This window comes from Prunus dulcis, chromosome 7 (assembly GCF_902201215.1).
Source record: "Prunus dulcis chromosome 7, ALMONDv2, whole genome shotgun sequence".
Taxonomy (NCBI): Eukaryota; Viridiplantae; Streptophyta; class Magnoliopsida; order Rosales; family Rosaceae; genus Prunus; species Prunus dulcis.
Window position 1 is genome coordinate 19,049,736 of NC_047656.1, and position 15,908 is coordinate 19,065,643.

At 35.9% G+C, this 15,908-nt stretch overlaps 1 protein-coding gene across 1 annotated transcript; it reads right to left on the bottom strand.

Moving 5' to 3' along the window:
- Positions 1-6,982: 6,982 nt before the first annotated feature.
- Positions 6,983-15,873, bottom strand: LOC117633801 (coatomer subunit beta'-1-like). The gene is made up of 26 exons (XM_034367582.1): positions 15,698-15,873; positions 15,450-15,470; positions 15,284-15,345; positions 15,055-15,109; positions 14,733-14,769; positions 14,326-14,651; positions 14,095-14,226; positions 13,831-13,979; positions 13,325-13,393; positions 12,984-13,134; positions 12,801-12,866; positions 12,382-12,570; positions 12,138-12,278; positions 11,959-12,033; positions 11,664-11,840; positions 11,454-11,545; positions 11,241-11,357; positions 10,960-11,074; positions 10,728-10,799; positions 10,268-10,464; positions 10,085-10,178; positions 9,761-9,867; positions 9,428-9,557; positions 8,804-8,972; positions 8,200-8,265; positions 6,983-7,518 (listed from the first exon to the last, which is right to left on the bottom strand). Exons 1-24 carry the CDS (start codon positions 15,698-15,700, stop codon positions 8,832-8,834), a joined length of 2,718 nt encoding a protein of 905 aa, XP_034223473.1. The 5' UTR covers positions 15,701-15,873; the 3' UTR covers positions 6,983-7,518; positions 8,200-8,265; positions 8,804-8,831.
- Between the last annotated feature and the right edge of the window lie 35 nt (positions 15,874-15,908).

The window sequence follows — 15,908 nt, forward strand, 5'->3', positions numbered from 1 at the left end:
CTCTCATCCTTTTATTTTTCTTCTCTCTCTCTCTCTCTCTCTCTCTCTCTCTCTCAAACTGCTCCTTTCTGTTCTTTTTTCAGAATCCCATTCCCATTATTCAACTCCCTACAAGCTAAAGTTAGGAATAAAGTCATAAACCCCACTTTTTTTAACTAAAAAAAGAAATAAATATTACAAATTTGCAAATTTGGGTGGCTTATTAATAATATTGACCAATAATTATTGTAATGTTTATAAATTGAAGTTGTTAGGGGGAGTTGGTAGCTTGTAAATGGTTAATCTCAAGAGAATAAAATGAATTTTTCACGAGATGTGAAAATTTAGGAGCAATTTGTGGTGGTGGTAGTGGTAGATGAGAGAGAGAAGAGATTTCAATCCACTTTATGGTGGTGGGGAAGTGAATTTGTTCTTGTCAGAACCGAGCAACACGCGCGAGTCTCTCTTTTCTCTCTCGGAGTAAATGGGACTGCTAGTAACGTTCTTACAAAATTACGTCATTGTCCTTGTGCGTTTTCATGTCTGAATTCTCACGGCGGCTACAACACAATACGCATCGGACATTTGGAGGGCACTTGACCATATAATTAGAGAACAATAAATCATTTTCACAACTTTATTAGTCAGTTGGCTTATTCCTAAAAATCATAGGCACAGGCTTGTTGTTCAATACTATTTATTCATTTTGACCACACAAAAAAAATACTATTTTTTCATACATCAGATATTCTAAATTCGATTCTCTTCTCTCTCAATATGGCTTCATTTTTATCTTTAAAAAAATAATAGATTATACCATATGCATCATAATACTATTAATTTCTCATTTAAACAAATTATTACTATTAATTTGTTCTCCCTTGTACAAGTGCAAATATGATTAGCCATGCATAACGACATTGGCATTCATTTTCGCAATAGAGTATAACATTTGGTTTTTAAAAATGAATAACATTTTAAAACAATAAAAAGTGTAAGTTTTTTCTAAACCAACAAAGAGGGAAATGAATCCCTAGGAATGTTAGATCTCTAATTATAATTTTTTTGATAAATGAGTGATAATATTTTATCGATAAGATAAAAAAATAATAATAAATACAAAGCAATTAAGGTGCCGAATATTGATACAATTTCTCTAGTGACCAAATACAATAATAAGTTGAATTGATATGGAGAGAATATGCGCAACTCAAAAAATGATTAAAATTCATGAATCAGCAACCATAAACCCATGTACTCAAACTTGCAATAAAAGTTTGCCCTACAACTGTAGAAACGACAAATCTGTATCGAAGGGCAAAAGCCAAAATAAAATCAAAAATCAAAAACAAAAAACAAACCACATCAAACTTCTAAATAGTTCATGGAAATTATTAGACTAAAAAAACTAATAAACAAGACCATCGTTACACATCCTCTCGAGCATCCAGAATAGAGCCATAACGCTATACCGACTAAACCCATAGTGCCGTACTGGTTCAACCTAACACACGACATTATCCTTACTTCGTAGCTCCAAATCTATATCGAAGGCTGACAACTTGAGCTCTATCCTTGCATGTAAGGGTCAAAAGACAGCAATGTTTCACGGCGACTGCTTCAACTACATCACACACAAAAAATAAAAAAATAAAAAAAGAATCCAGAGGACGAAGGAGTAGAAGGAAAAGAAAGGGGATGGAGTAGGAAGACGACTAGGGTTTTATCAGAGAGCAAGGGTTTTCCTTCTCTCTCATTGCTTCAACTAACTTTTTATAAATTATCCATGACCATTGAATAATCTGATTGGTCCTTTATTAACTTTAGCGATGTCTCCAACTAATATTCCGGTGGTTGAAGATCACCAATAACTTATGACATGAATTTTGAAAATAGATAGGCAGATTGCATTGTAACTAAGCCAAACTAGTTTTAACAATAAATGTTTAATAATTATTGTCTAATTCCAGCTATGATGTAATGTAAATCCACTGGCCGGCAGTAATAAAACAGATCGGATTAATGTAATGAAGGAATTTATACCTAGTCCTTTACTTTTCTTCATCAATTTCCCAAAACGGCAGCATTTATGGCAAAGGGGGTAGATTTGATTTGGATTGATGAGATGAAGATGAATCCCATGCATGTTGTTACCTTCATACGCGTCCTTATCACCGTCGATGCTGATGCACTATCATCATCATTTCTTTTCACCCCATCATCACCATGATGGTAAAAATCAGGAGATGTTTGTTTGCTGCTGCTGCCCTTTCTCTCCAGCACGTAGATGGGTCCCGCATCAAACTGGGTCAAATTCCAGAAAGCGACACAGTCACCATGCCCCATGCAACTGTGTGTTCTGGAGGGCCCACGCGTCACGTCTTGCTCGGCTGGATCGTCGGCGTTAATAAGGGCCCCACGTTCGTGTAGTGCACCGCGTCCCTGTACGCGTCTGCACCCACCGCAACAACGCTCCAGTTGGGACCCTGGAATCTAAAAGACGATTTTACCCCCCCTCGAATTTTTTTCTCGAAACGCACACGTCACTGTAGACACACAAGCAAAAAGCCCCAACCACCGTTTTGCTAACGCGTTTTGAGTGTTAATTTTAATTTAATTTTACAAAAAATTTCTTTTAAATTGTTTGAGGTTGTGGTTGAGAATTTGAATTTTGAGCTGCGGTTGTAAATTAACTTTGAATACATGAGATCTGTGAACCCCTTTTTTTTTTGTTTTGTTTTTTTTTTTTGGTGACTGTGTGTGATGGGATTTAATGATTGATCTGATTTTGGTAGGGCTCCACTTGTCTCAAAATGTTGTGCATATCATATAATTAATTAATTTGTACCAAGATTAAATGATAGCGGCAGCACCGATCAAACCTCAGATGAAAAAAAAATCAAAACACAACCATTCAAATTTGGACTCCTCGTTTTTCCTTTTTATAAAGAATATGACTCTATGAGATTGCACATTTGCTTGCATTGTCAACCTGATTATCTTTCGTTTTTTCCTTTTTTGGTTATCTTTTTCTGTGGGTGTGATGCATTGTCAACTACATTGAGCTCAACAACATCTAGTTTGCCCAATATAAAGCCTGAAATTCAACCCTAAAATCTCCATGCATTTTTGCTAAACGTTATTTTAATGAAACATCAGCAATTCGAGAAATTATAGAATATGATGATATGATTACGTAGTACATCTTATATACTTATCATAAATATAATAATATAACACGTGTACAAAATATACCACGTAACCATATTACTATAGTATTCTATAATCACTCAAGCAAATTCAACTTCTCTATTTGGGTTCAGGTACTAATATATTGTTATTCTTGCACTTGAAATTTAAATAATTTGCATAATTGTTAACCAATTAAGCCGTTAGTTTTCAGGCTCCCTCCAATCAACCACCTGTCCCGTCCCAAATGAATGGTGAAAATTAAACAAACACTCACATGAATTCTCAAGCAATATGCCAAAATATATAATAATGCCAATGAATGAAAGCATGTTACATATAAATGAATAAATAAATAAATTTACGTGTATATATATATTTCTGAGGCCAGCCAAGTCTCATCATATGACTCCATTTATTTATTAGTTTTCATAAGTTTTAGGTCTTCTTTTTTCGAATGATGTTGCTTTTGTAAATTGTAGTTTAGCCAGAAGCTTGGATGTTGTGTAAATAAATCCAACCACAAAATCTTTATCTATGGATTCTGAGGATATATAAAGGGACGTGCAGGCAGGCAGTTATTCAATGAAGAATTTGTACTCACACTCATTTGTCAAAACCCTAGTTTTATTTCATGAGAATTGTGCTTTCTACTTTTATCAAATTTTTACTTTTTATGCATGCATGCATCAAAGATAAATTCTCATGCAACGTCTTTTATATATCCATTTCAACGTAACTTGAGAAGAACAATTTATCAGATATAGCTAGGGTATCTATATATGAGCATTTTCTAGACCATCTACGGACCAAAAAGAGAGGTTCGGCTGCGATAAGGCGTTGCGCTCGGTATGAATATACGAAAATATTATACTTGTTGAGTCGTCATGATTCATTAAATAGTGTGTCATAGAAAATTAGAGAGTAGTTATGTACGTATGGCCCCCCTCAACTAAACTATTCGCGCATTCGGTCCCTCGATATATATATTTTCCTAGACACACTCGTGATCTTGATAACTCAACAAATATGATATGTTGAGGTCTAGTTCCAATCCGAGTGCCATGAACTGATAATTTACAGGTCATGAGTCGATCAAACTTGAAACCGTGTGGGGCCATAATTTTCCACGTAGGATACTGTAGCCAACTGAGCAGGACAAAATTGCCAGCCGGCAATCCCAGCCGTGAGGCTTAGTCATCACACTTGTCAATCTCAAACTTCAACTTGGTTAAGTGAAACTGGAAAAATCCATTTTTTATTTTTGGTGATAATCTAGACCGTTCCCAAATATATACACATGCCATTTTAGGCTATTTTTTTAAAGGTGGAGATATGGCCACGTAGCAAATTGATGACTCGTTCCTGGCCGCCTGAGCTTGAACAATTCAAAGTAGACGACATGTCGATCAAATTGGTCAAAGGAATTAGAACTCGAAGCAAACCTCAAAGTCATGAACTCAACTCATCAAGGTAATATCCTGCTTCCTTGCTGGCTAAATTACAAAAGGTGGTGGAATTTGTTGTCCCACTTGATTTTCAATCTACGTTAACGTTTTTCATACACTTCAAAACTTTGCTGTCATGCATTAATATATATCTGTTTTTTTTCTTCTTTTATAATAGAAAACAAGCAAATTGCTAAGGAGTTGACGTCAAGAGATGAGTTCAAACTTCAAACAAATATATAGTTTTTTTCTTTTGTGAAAGCCATTCTAGTTTTGAGCTTTGAACCTATCTGAATGGCCAAAGAAATTAAAATATACGTATATGCGTATGACTTATACGGTCGTATTATATAGACGTATGTATTTTATGGTGTAGTAGGTAGAATGGACAGATATAATCCGTCATTAATGCATTGGTTTATTAGGGTTTCTGCTTTTTCTATATAATTCTATGATGACAATAACAAGCACAATAATCACCGTGTAGTAATCATCTCCGAAATATTTGGTCAATAAAATAAAATAAAAAAATAAAAAAGCAGCAAAAAGTAAAGACAAAGAGAAAGCCGCGTGAGAAAAAAATTTTAAAAAAAAAAAATTTGGGGAGAGGAGAAAAACCAAGCGCACCAATTGCGGACACAATTCGAGAGCGGAATTTAAGTTAAAAGATTTTCTGCAATTGCATTGCTTGCGAAGTTTTCTTGTTAATTAGCTTAATAATAATAATAATATTGTATAGGTTTTCGTCGGCAGCAGCAGGGTTTGAATTTAAACTTTAAAAATGTGTTTTGTAACTGGTGTGAAGATAAATATGAGATAAACCAACTATTGATTCATCTACGCATTTCTTTCTGTTGCTTCCTAGTTGTACGCAAACAATCCACAACCAAAAAAGTCAACACAAATTCATGGTTGACGATGGATGGATGGATTTTTTGAATGTGAAACTGTCAAGTAAATTATGATTGCTAGGATTACATGGAGAGAGGTTTTACTTGAAAACTGAGTGAAACATCCCTCCTTCCTTCCTAGTAGGTACTAGGTACCAGCTTCTTATCAATTATTATTATTTTTATTTGAAAAAAGACCTGACCAGGTAGTCGTCGGGACAGTAAACTCACTCCTTTGCATTAAAGTTGAATTTCCTCTCTTATAAATTAGATTAATTTAAAGTAATTTAGACAACCATTTATATAAAATAAAAAAAAAGATAATATAGAGTTTGGAAATTAGGGTAGAGCCAATAAGGCCAGGGGCTCAAAGCAGCTTCTTCCTTCCACCTTATGCTTTGTTGTCAAAGAGTGACATGTAGCTACCAGCAATTTTAATTTTGAATTCATGGGAAGGTCGAAAATTGACCGTTACATCATGATGAGAAGGAACTGGACGCCCTTCAAAACAACGAAATAATAACGGGGTGGTCCCAAATACAACTGTCCGTTTAGTGCCATGTGGTGGCCTCTCATCTTATCAACAAGAACTTGGTACACTTGCAAAGATAAGATTAGCCAAGCCTCCCTTTATGTAAAGGCCCCCCTATGGTCTCTGTAAGAATGTGACACCATTGCACACTTTTCGTTCAAATAGAGCACATTTTTTGTTGTCTTCCAATTTGGCTCGGAGCTTTAGTTGTGTTTCCAGAAAATAACACCGTCACGAAATGTTATTAAGTTATATAATATAAACTGAGTAGACAAAATGTATGCTGTTTATGGTATAGTACATTGAAAATCTTTAGGATGTGTTGGTGTTACAATTACATTGAAAAATCATACGAAAGATAATGCAAATATAGGAGGGCACCAAAAACTATTTCCTCCAGTGTCATAAAAAGGAAAGGAAAAAAGAAAAAAAAAAAAACTATTTCCCCCACTAAAACTTTTCACCTTCCAGCAGTAGATTATAATTGGTGTCGCAGGAACTGCGAGGAAGGACAGATAAAATAAAGCACAAGATGCATCAATTATAATTCATCGAACCTAAAAGCAACTCTCACTTTTAGGAGCTGGTTTTATGAGCCGGCCATCTGCTTCTCTCTCGTGAAATTTATGGAAAGGAGCTCCACATATTTCTTTTTCATAAACCATGAAATTGTCGGCACATGAGAACAAACAAAGATCAATTATAAAAAGGAAACCTAAAATCTCATTTTAGGGAATGTTCATACAACTTTATTAAACCCATACCATACCCATATCATTGAACTTAATGCACTTGTGGCAGAAGCCACCCACCCAGAACATCATATATAAAACTTAAAGCAGATACAATTATACGAAAATTAACGTAACAAATACTTAATAAAGTTTAAAAGGTTTTGGTATCTATTATTTTCTTGTTGGAATGAGCTTCGGACAAGCCTTTCGTTCTTTGCAGCGAAATGCCCACTTGTTAGAAGGTAAACCAAATGATTGGCTATGATTTAAGCATTCTTTAACAATGATTACCAACTTTATGAACACAAAAACGAATCAATCTAACCACACAAACATAAAACACCAAAAATTAATAATATTCACGGGACGACGAACATTGAACAGGTCATTAAAAAACAAAACGACTTTCTCTAATGCTGAACACCACATCATATCATTGTACATGTTATACATAGGATAGAGATTTCATTTCATTTTTAGCTGCAAAATCACTGGCCATGGAAGGGAAGCAATCGGTCCCGGTCGGTTCTCTTTCTAACCTATTTATCCCAAACCTAACATAAGGAGTATAATATAAAGTGAGGAATCTGATCAAAATCTTTATAGGATTCAATACTTATGAGAGCCTTTTCTTCTTTGACATCCTTTGCATCTGTTAAAGTGAAGTGTCACAAGAATAACTAGTTGTAAAAGGAACTGCATGAGAAACTTTCCAGGTTGTACACAGGAACATTTTACAAGCCACCCTGCAGAGAAAAGAAAAGGGGAAACTCCTGTGAAGGGTCACAAATCTAGAATTAACAAGGACAAAATTAGCAAATAAATTAGATTATGGCTCCTAAATATGAGACTTGCTAGCTAAGTAGAGCTAGCAATTGTGGAAAATATAACATCAGATGGAACCCACATGATGCCACAACGCCCTGCATTTCATGGGTCACAATTCAAGATGCACGAAAAGGTTTAATGATAGAGCAAACAAAGATCTTTCGTACAAATGGCAGATCTTTAGTAGGATTAACCATTGACAGGGCTCAACTAACCATAGGACCAAATCCCCAACAGTGGGTCTGATTTTTTAAAACACATAAAGAATGAGTTGAAGACAATCACACCTAGTAAGGTCCCAGCCTACGTTTCATGATAATGTTTAATTTTGAACTTCATTAATCTTCCAGTATGCTAAAGGATCTTTAAGGATGTAAACAAATGAGCAGGCTCAGATGAAGGAACCAGCAAGTAATTTTGTACTTTTTTGTTATTTAATATGTTAATCAAATAAAACCTGAAAATTTTAAGAAAACATGTTGTGACTCCATGACCTCTTAACTGAAAATGAACCATTTATCACAGGTGAGTGACCGAGTAAAATAGGCTTGTGAGCAGAACTTAATAAGAAAATATTTTATATAGGAAGAATTTCTCACCTGAAGATCGGTGTATAACAGCTGGATCTAGCTGTTGTTATGAGAACTAGTGATGTGGCTTAAACACTGCAGTTTCAACAAAGAAAAGATCAACTATCAACATCAATTGACTTCTAAATAAAACCAATTATTAGATTGTTATGATGCGTGTCTGGAAACAGATCATGTTATACAATATTCAAAACACCACCAAATTCATTATTAGACACTATAATGATACAAAAGCAAGCATGCCTTTTCTTTTCCCCCTCTTGGGCATATGCAATTAGGTCAGGACCTGAGACTTGCACAAAATTTGAAAGAACATCAAACCTTACTAATAAACAACTAAAACACACTTCAGATGTAATGTTATTAGGTAATGTTTCGCAGGCAGTTTCTTTTTTTGTTTTTGTTAAAGACGTAATTATCCTCAAAGGATAAGAATGGGAAAGGCAGATACAAGGAAAAGAAAACAAAATTGTGGACACCAAAGAATTTCGTTATTATAGTATAGAATGAAAAAGAAAAAAAATTGGGAAAGAGAGCAGCAGCAACCACCACCATGATAAGAATGAAAACGAAAAAAAACCAATTATGCATTTTTGAGCATTGAATCAATCACCAGAAATATTCACATTCTCCAATTGCCTTTATGGTGATGCTGTTCTCTCATCATTTACACCCAACTCTTCACCCTGGTCGCCATTTACAAGAACAACACCATTCGTTGAATCATCTTCCTCCTCAACAGTCTCACCTTCATCTTGATTTTCTCCATTCTCCTGGACCTCCTGGAACAAAGACGCACAAAACACAAATAAAACCACTAAAAGCATCCCTTCATGGAAAAAGATTAAAGAAAATTAACTAAACAAATGCTAAAAGATAAGTCTGTTGATAGTTGACAAGTTTGCTCCAACTACAGGTTTAAAATCCTATCCACCATCTACAACTGGATAGAATCATCAACAGTGTGACAGAGTTTCAAAAACTAAGAGGTGAGAAACATAAAATTTTTGTTAATAATCACCCACCAAAAAGGAAAAAGGCCAAAGCAAACTTTAGCCGTAGTTTCACGGGTTCCATGTCTGTTTTTTCACTTGTCTATATAGACTCAAAAGGTGAGTAAAAAAGTCAAAAAATATGCAATCATATGATAACTACGCAAATCAGCTTCCCTTATCTTTGGTTCCAGAATTTTAGCTCGATTAGAAACATCTATTTGTCATCAGTTGGCTTACTATACCTCTTGATCCAGATCTCCATTTTCAAATGGGGCTTCTTCATCAATTTGCATGCTTCTGAACCTTTCAACAAGACTAGTCGTTGACTTCTCAGCATAAATTGGGTATTGTTCAGCAGGAGGATGAATGCCGCTGCAAAAGACATAAAAGCAATCCACAATGATTCAACAATGCATAACCGCAGAAAATTTATTGCCAGCCAGTAATTATGGTGATATCTACTGCAGCCCCAAATTAGATGGCACAATTTCCAATCTTGGATTACTCTGCTTCTGCAGCGCTAAAAAGTAAAATTATTCCTGACCTGATTTTGAACAGTGAAGAAGAGTGGATACCTATTTTCTGCACTTTTAGACTCAAGGGCAAGAGAAACTTGCCAGTCCTCAAACAAATTAGGATACTCTTGCGGATCCGCCAATGATTCTGCAGCTCTTTTATTGACCTATATCATATTGCAAATTTAAGTGCATAAATAAGCAAGAACTCAACTAGTCAAATATTTGCAAAAATCTTTCCTTTGATTGGTGGATAAACATAAACTAGAAGATCCACATAGCATAGCAATTTCCTGTTGGTATAATTTCCTTTCTACATCTCAGATTTCACTTAAAGAGACAAACTCTGTTCATGAACTGAGAAAAACACTGTGAAAGTTTAACCTTGTTCAGGTCATTTCTCCAAATTGAAACTATCTCTGAGACCTTGCTTGGGAGGTAAGATCGTGCCATCAAAGCTGCTTCAGGTATCCGTTCACTGTAAGAAAAGATGCCAATGGTTTAACAAACAAAGATGACGACACTAGGAGGTTTAAGTGATCATAATTAGGGTTAAAAGAAATTCACCTTTCCAGCAACAGCTGGATGCATTCTTCCACTTTACCCAGCATAAATAAGCAAAGGAAAGCAACATTATTCTTTCCTTGCTCTTTGGCAAGGGATGTGAGTTTTAATATTCCTTGAGCATCTCCAAGAGAAGAATAAAGAAGCAACAAGCCAGAAAAGTCCTTTCCATGTGATAGACAATCTTCAGCCATTTCAAGCTGCATCAGCCATTCAAGCATATGAATATGATTTTGGATGTAAAAATAAAATGTAAGGCACAGTATTTTTAGTCTTGAGAAAACTCATGACCTCAATTGATAACAAGAATATCTAATTCTTTCAAACAAGACAAGGGTATTTATGAGCTCTTTCAATCATGATGGGTGGATACATGATTCTGTATTCTGTAGGTGCTAGTGAATGTGAGGGTCTCCTAGTTTGTTTAATGGAGTTCACACAGAAGACAAAGGTGAGGGAATACCTTCCCAGTGGACATAGCTAATTCTCCCAGCCGCTTCCACTTGGATTCACTTTGCGCTTCTTTAGCAATTTCCTGTCAGAAAGAAGAAAACTTAACATCTTCAAACAACCAGTGAATAATTATTAAAAGGAATTTTTTGTATGAAGGAAATAAATAACACAGTTTATCTTCAAGTTAGCTCCAGAGCAAACCTATCTGACAACTTAGGAATAACAAAGTAAACATATCTCACCATTGCAATCTCAAGTCTACCCAGCTGTATAGCAAGATCAAATTTGTAGTCAGCATCTGTAGCCACCACCAGTGCATCCTCCAACATACCTCGAGATTCCAAAAAACGAGCCACACTGGATGCAAAACAAGAGTTGGATCAAAATGTCAGTCAATTTTCAAAAATTTCAGAATTTTTGAGTTTCTCTCAAGTACAAGAGGCAGGAAATGGAGCTGGGTTTAAGGCTCTATTTAATATCACTTGATGCACAACAGTTTCCAAAGCAAAATATGTTGTCCCACCTATTATGTTGCTCTGGAGGTATTGTTGGAAAAATTTGTTTTGCACGCTCTAAATCTCCGCGTATAATAAGTGTTTTGTACTCGATCAAGCTGAGAAGCAAGGTGTATCCCATGACACTGCACACATAAGAAATATTAACACGTTAAAATGGAAAGTGAGAATGGCAAGAGTTTACTCCCCTTCAAAACTGCAGCTTGCAAGCAAACACTCACTTAAACTCTTTATCAATTAGATAAAGACAACTCTGATTGGCAAGATAGCCCAACAAGTACATGGGCCGGTCTAGGTGAAACATTGTGGTCACCTGCAAAGTCATCGAGTCAAAACACCATCCTAAATCAAGTAAATGTTAAAAATCATGTATAAATAATGTTCTGAAAACTTCAAAACACTGTATTCTAAAACCTGCAAATGTTGCATACCTCACCACCAACACAATAATTTAGTCGCCAAGATGAGTTATTGTAAATGAAACAGTCCCCAACCCATAATCCAGTTCTGACACGCTCGTTTATTTCAAAGAGGAGCTCAAAGGCATCCTCAACACCTAGTTCATCAACAGGCCTTCCACTGTCAAAATACGATGAGACTATATCCCTCTGCCAAATAAACCACACTAAGTTAATCATGTGAATTAGTTTAGCTCACATGTATAGAAAGAACTACGAAGATTCTAATAAACATGGGATATGAGTGGTTGAATGGGAGAACTCTTACATTGTATTTTAGAACGTAAAATGATGAATCACTAGAAATTGCAACCAAATCACCGCTATCAGCCCAATAAACATTCTTGAACAATCAAAGCAACCAAAGAAGCACACAAAATTAGTACCCATGTGGCCAAATAAAAAGTCTGATAATGACATAAGTTCCTAGTAATTTTATTGTGATACCTTGACATTGACATCAATTCGTCTAATCAATCTGCATTCCACCCAGTCATAGAAGCATACAAAGTCATTTGAGCGCATTGCCAGTAAGACCCCTCCATAAATGTGTTCTACAGAAAATGTTGGTCGAACATTCTTCTTTTCCTGAACAGTAAAGTTCAATTCAACTCAATCAGATTTTCCCAACAAGACGATCCCGTTGACAAGCATATTCTCAATGAGTTATACATTTTAAAAATATCAAAACCTGGAATGCTTTGCTGAAAATTTTTATCCTTGAAGTAGATTCCCTAACAGCATATTCTCCATCAGATGACCAGACAAATTCCAATGCTGAGCCAAAGGATCTATTTCTCCATGCTAGACCTGTGTATATTATGTACTCACCATCTCCACAAACAACAACAAACCTTCCATTCGGGTTGTGCTGCAAACTCTGAAATCAAACACAAAATAAAATCCATTGTCGAAACAATTTAATTAAAACAAGGCATTCAATAGTCATATTCTTCTAAGAATCTAAAAGTACAGTGGTTCTGAGAAAATTAAAATACGCTTAATAAAGGACTGGGACTTCCAATCAAACCACTAAAGGTAGGTAAGCTGACACAACAGTGGGCATCGTAGACCCACTGGATTAAATGCTCCTCAAACACAGAAACTTACTTGAGGATAAAGGTCACAGGTTCCCAACTCCTTCACGGCCAAAGGCAATCTTTCTCCATCTGCAACCTGAATTTCACAAAAATAATCAAGGTTCCATATTTCAATTCAAGCAAATAAGAACCTCTATTTCTAGGACCATCTCAGGAAGAAAGATGAAAGTCTGAGCAAGTAGGGAGATTGAACCTCAAAATCTGCTCCAACGCTCTTGATATTCACAGTTTGAATTTCATTATGCTTAGCCCAAATAATTTTCCCACTACTATCCATGCTAGCAACTGGTACTTCTCGGCCAATTTTTACCATTATGGCTCCTTCATCATAACCAATTACAATCCTGTACACAAATGAGACATCTTATGAAATCATCATCTCAAAACAATAATATAGTGAAAAAAACACCCACTCACAGATTCCAGCATGCCAAGGTATTCATAATAGTATAGTTTTGGTCTTATTCATAAGCTAACTGGAACATTGGACGTATAGATAATAAAAAAATATAAAAATAAAGACGAGCAGCTTACCGACGTGAACCTTTCATATACCCAAAGGCCCAAACACGTTCAAGCCCATAATTCAGTGTGTTTTCAAGCCTGAAAAGTAATACGTCATGTCAAAATTTTCCCTTTATCTCTAAGAGAACCATTCTATCAATAACAATAGTTTAAAAATATGCAGAGGCGTAAGGTGTAGATGACAGAATCTAATAGCCTATTCTAAAATGCAGATTCATTAGAGGATCATAAAAACTGAACAGTATGACTTATTCATTAAAGAGCTAAAAGTAAACATCAATAAATATAAGGCGAAAAAATGAAGTTGGCAAAATCTTTCAAGAAAGCAATATACTAATGCAGTTTTATTCTCATCCCATGGTGTAGGTGCATATAGGGCAACATAATACTTTACTTTCTGAGGCCTTAACACTTTAATGAAATAAAAATGATCCCTGGCAACAGAGAATAAATGAATTTGAGACACGAACTTCATCTCAAATAGCTGAAACACTACTTTGGAATTTAATATTTACCGATAAGTCGTTGAGTGCCATATTCTAACAGTTCCATCCTCAGAACCAGTAATTATAACTGGAAGTTCCGGATGAAAACATACTGCAGAGACATTGTGAGTATGCCCTTCAAGTGTCTGAACACAAGTTTTTGTCTGATAGTCCCACACCTGTTTCCATAAATTCTAATTACAGTCTTTTCAAACTGCATATAAATGCATATACATTTACTGAAGTTCAGGCCACAGAAAAAAATTAAAGTGTCAAGAAAACAATATTGCATACCTTTGCAGTATGATCGTCCGAGCCTGTGATTAAGTAAGGTTTATCACCGCCAGTGAAGTAATCAACGCAATTTACCCCTTTCACGTGGGCATCCAACGTAAAATTGGGGTCAGGGGAGGCAAGATTCCAGATCTGGAAACAAGATGGTGATAAGCAATTAATAGTATGCACAACCAGATAATTTCTCAAATTAAACTTACATGGGTTAATAAAGAATATTTCTGACCGCACCTTTACAGTGTGATCCAGGGAAGCACTTGCAAAAGTATTGGTGTCTTTAGGATTAAAGGTCACTTGCATCACATAGTGGCAATGCCCTTCGAATATCTGAGTACACATCCAACCTTTTTCCCAATCCCACAGTTTGATAAGCATGTCATCGGATGATGACAAAACATATGGAAGTGTTGGATGGACAGCCACACATCTAATATAGTCTGAGTGTGCTTCAAACACTTTAACCTTATCCATCGTATTATAATTGTATGCACGTATGAACATGTCATCAGCTGCAGCTACTACCCACTGCTTACGCGCTACAAATTTTGCTGACCGAACTGCAAGTGGAAAATTTATACATCAAGTAAGTTATAATGTCAAGAACATGGAGCTTATAGAAAAGCTAATGTTTTAAGTACCTGGCAATTCAGAGACTTCAAAAGACTTTGCCATGCTCTGAAGTAAATCAGGAACATTACAGTCAGCACTAACAGAATTACACCCTCGAAAGAGTTAATATTAAAGAAACCAACTATATAAGTTCCCACAGACGACAAAAGATCATGAAAAGCTTTCTATGACTAGTAAAAAATCATTGGAATAAAAAGTCATTTCCAAGCATGGCAAATACAACAGAGAAGCAGTAATTTGAAAATGCATCCATTTCCACGAAATCACAACAGAGAAGCAAGATACACTCTAACGTGAGAGGAAAACTAGAATTGGACAAGTGCCACAAACCTGTGACTGGTAATTGAAAATAAACACGGTTCCTGAATACAGACTTGCAAGGATCCTGCCACAAAGGTATGCACAGTATAAGTGGTGGTCTCATGGAAATCTTGATTATAGATAAACAACTACCGATTCCAAATCACAGTTTCTCAAAGTCTAACGTCTTGCCAGTAAAATAATTTTGCATGTACAGAAATAGTGAAATAGCACAATATCAAGAACGTGGTGAAATTACCATGGTTCAGTTGGATGCAGATCCAAAGACTTAACTCTCTCGGTTCTTTGCACAAATTTTCTCTGCATAATTGGTAGTTATAGTAAGCAGAATATCGGAAATTCTCAAAACGAAAAGCTCAAAGTGGAAATGGATAACACAAATTCAAAGGAACTGAGAAAACTACCTTGATATCAAGCCTGAGAGGCTGCAGAAATCCCATAGAAACAGCAGACATTGAAATGGAAAGAGTTAGATGAAACCAATACGAGAAAACAAGAAGAAATGCATAGCTGAAGCTCAACTAAGTCACAAAGGCAGCCATAACTACGTTTTCACAATTCTAACATTCTCTCGGATGCGAAAGAAGCATAAGCGAGTAAAATTTTGGTGACGTTTTCAGATCCAAGCTAAATTCAAAAGCGACGACGTTACCATTTTTATGAGCTTGGAGATGACAGGCTCGGATGGGAGAAGTTGGTGCAGAGCTCGAAGAGCGAAGCTGGAAGGCTTAGCTTTAGAGATCGAAGCCAAGAGAGTTAGAAGCAGAGGTCGAACAGTTTTCGCTGTGACTGTGAGCGCACGTTCGGTGAACAGAATGTATATGTGTGTTCGTCTGTGGGAGAGAGAGATCGGGAGGCTAATG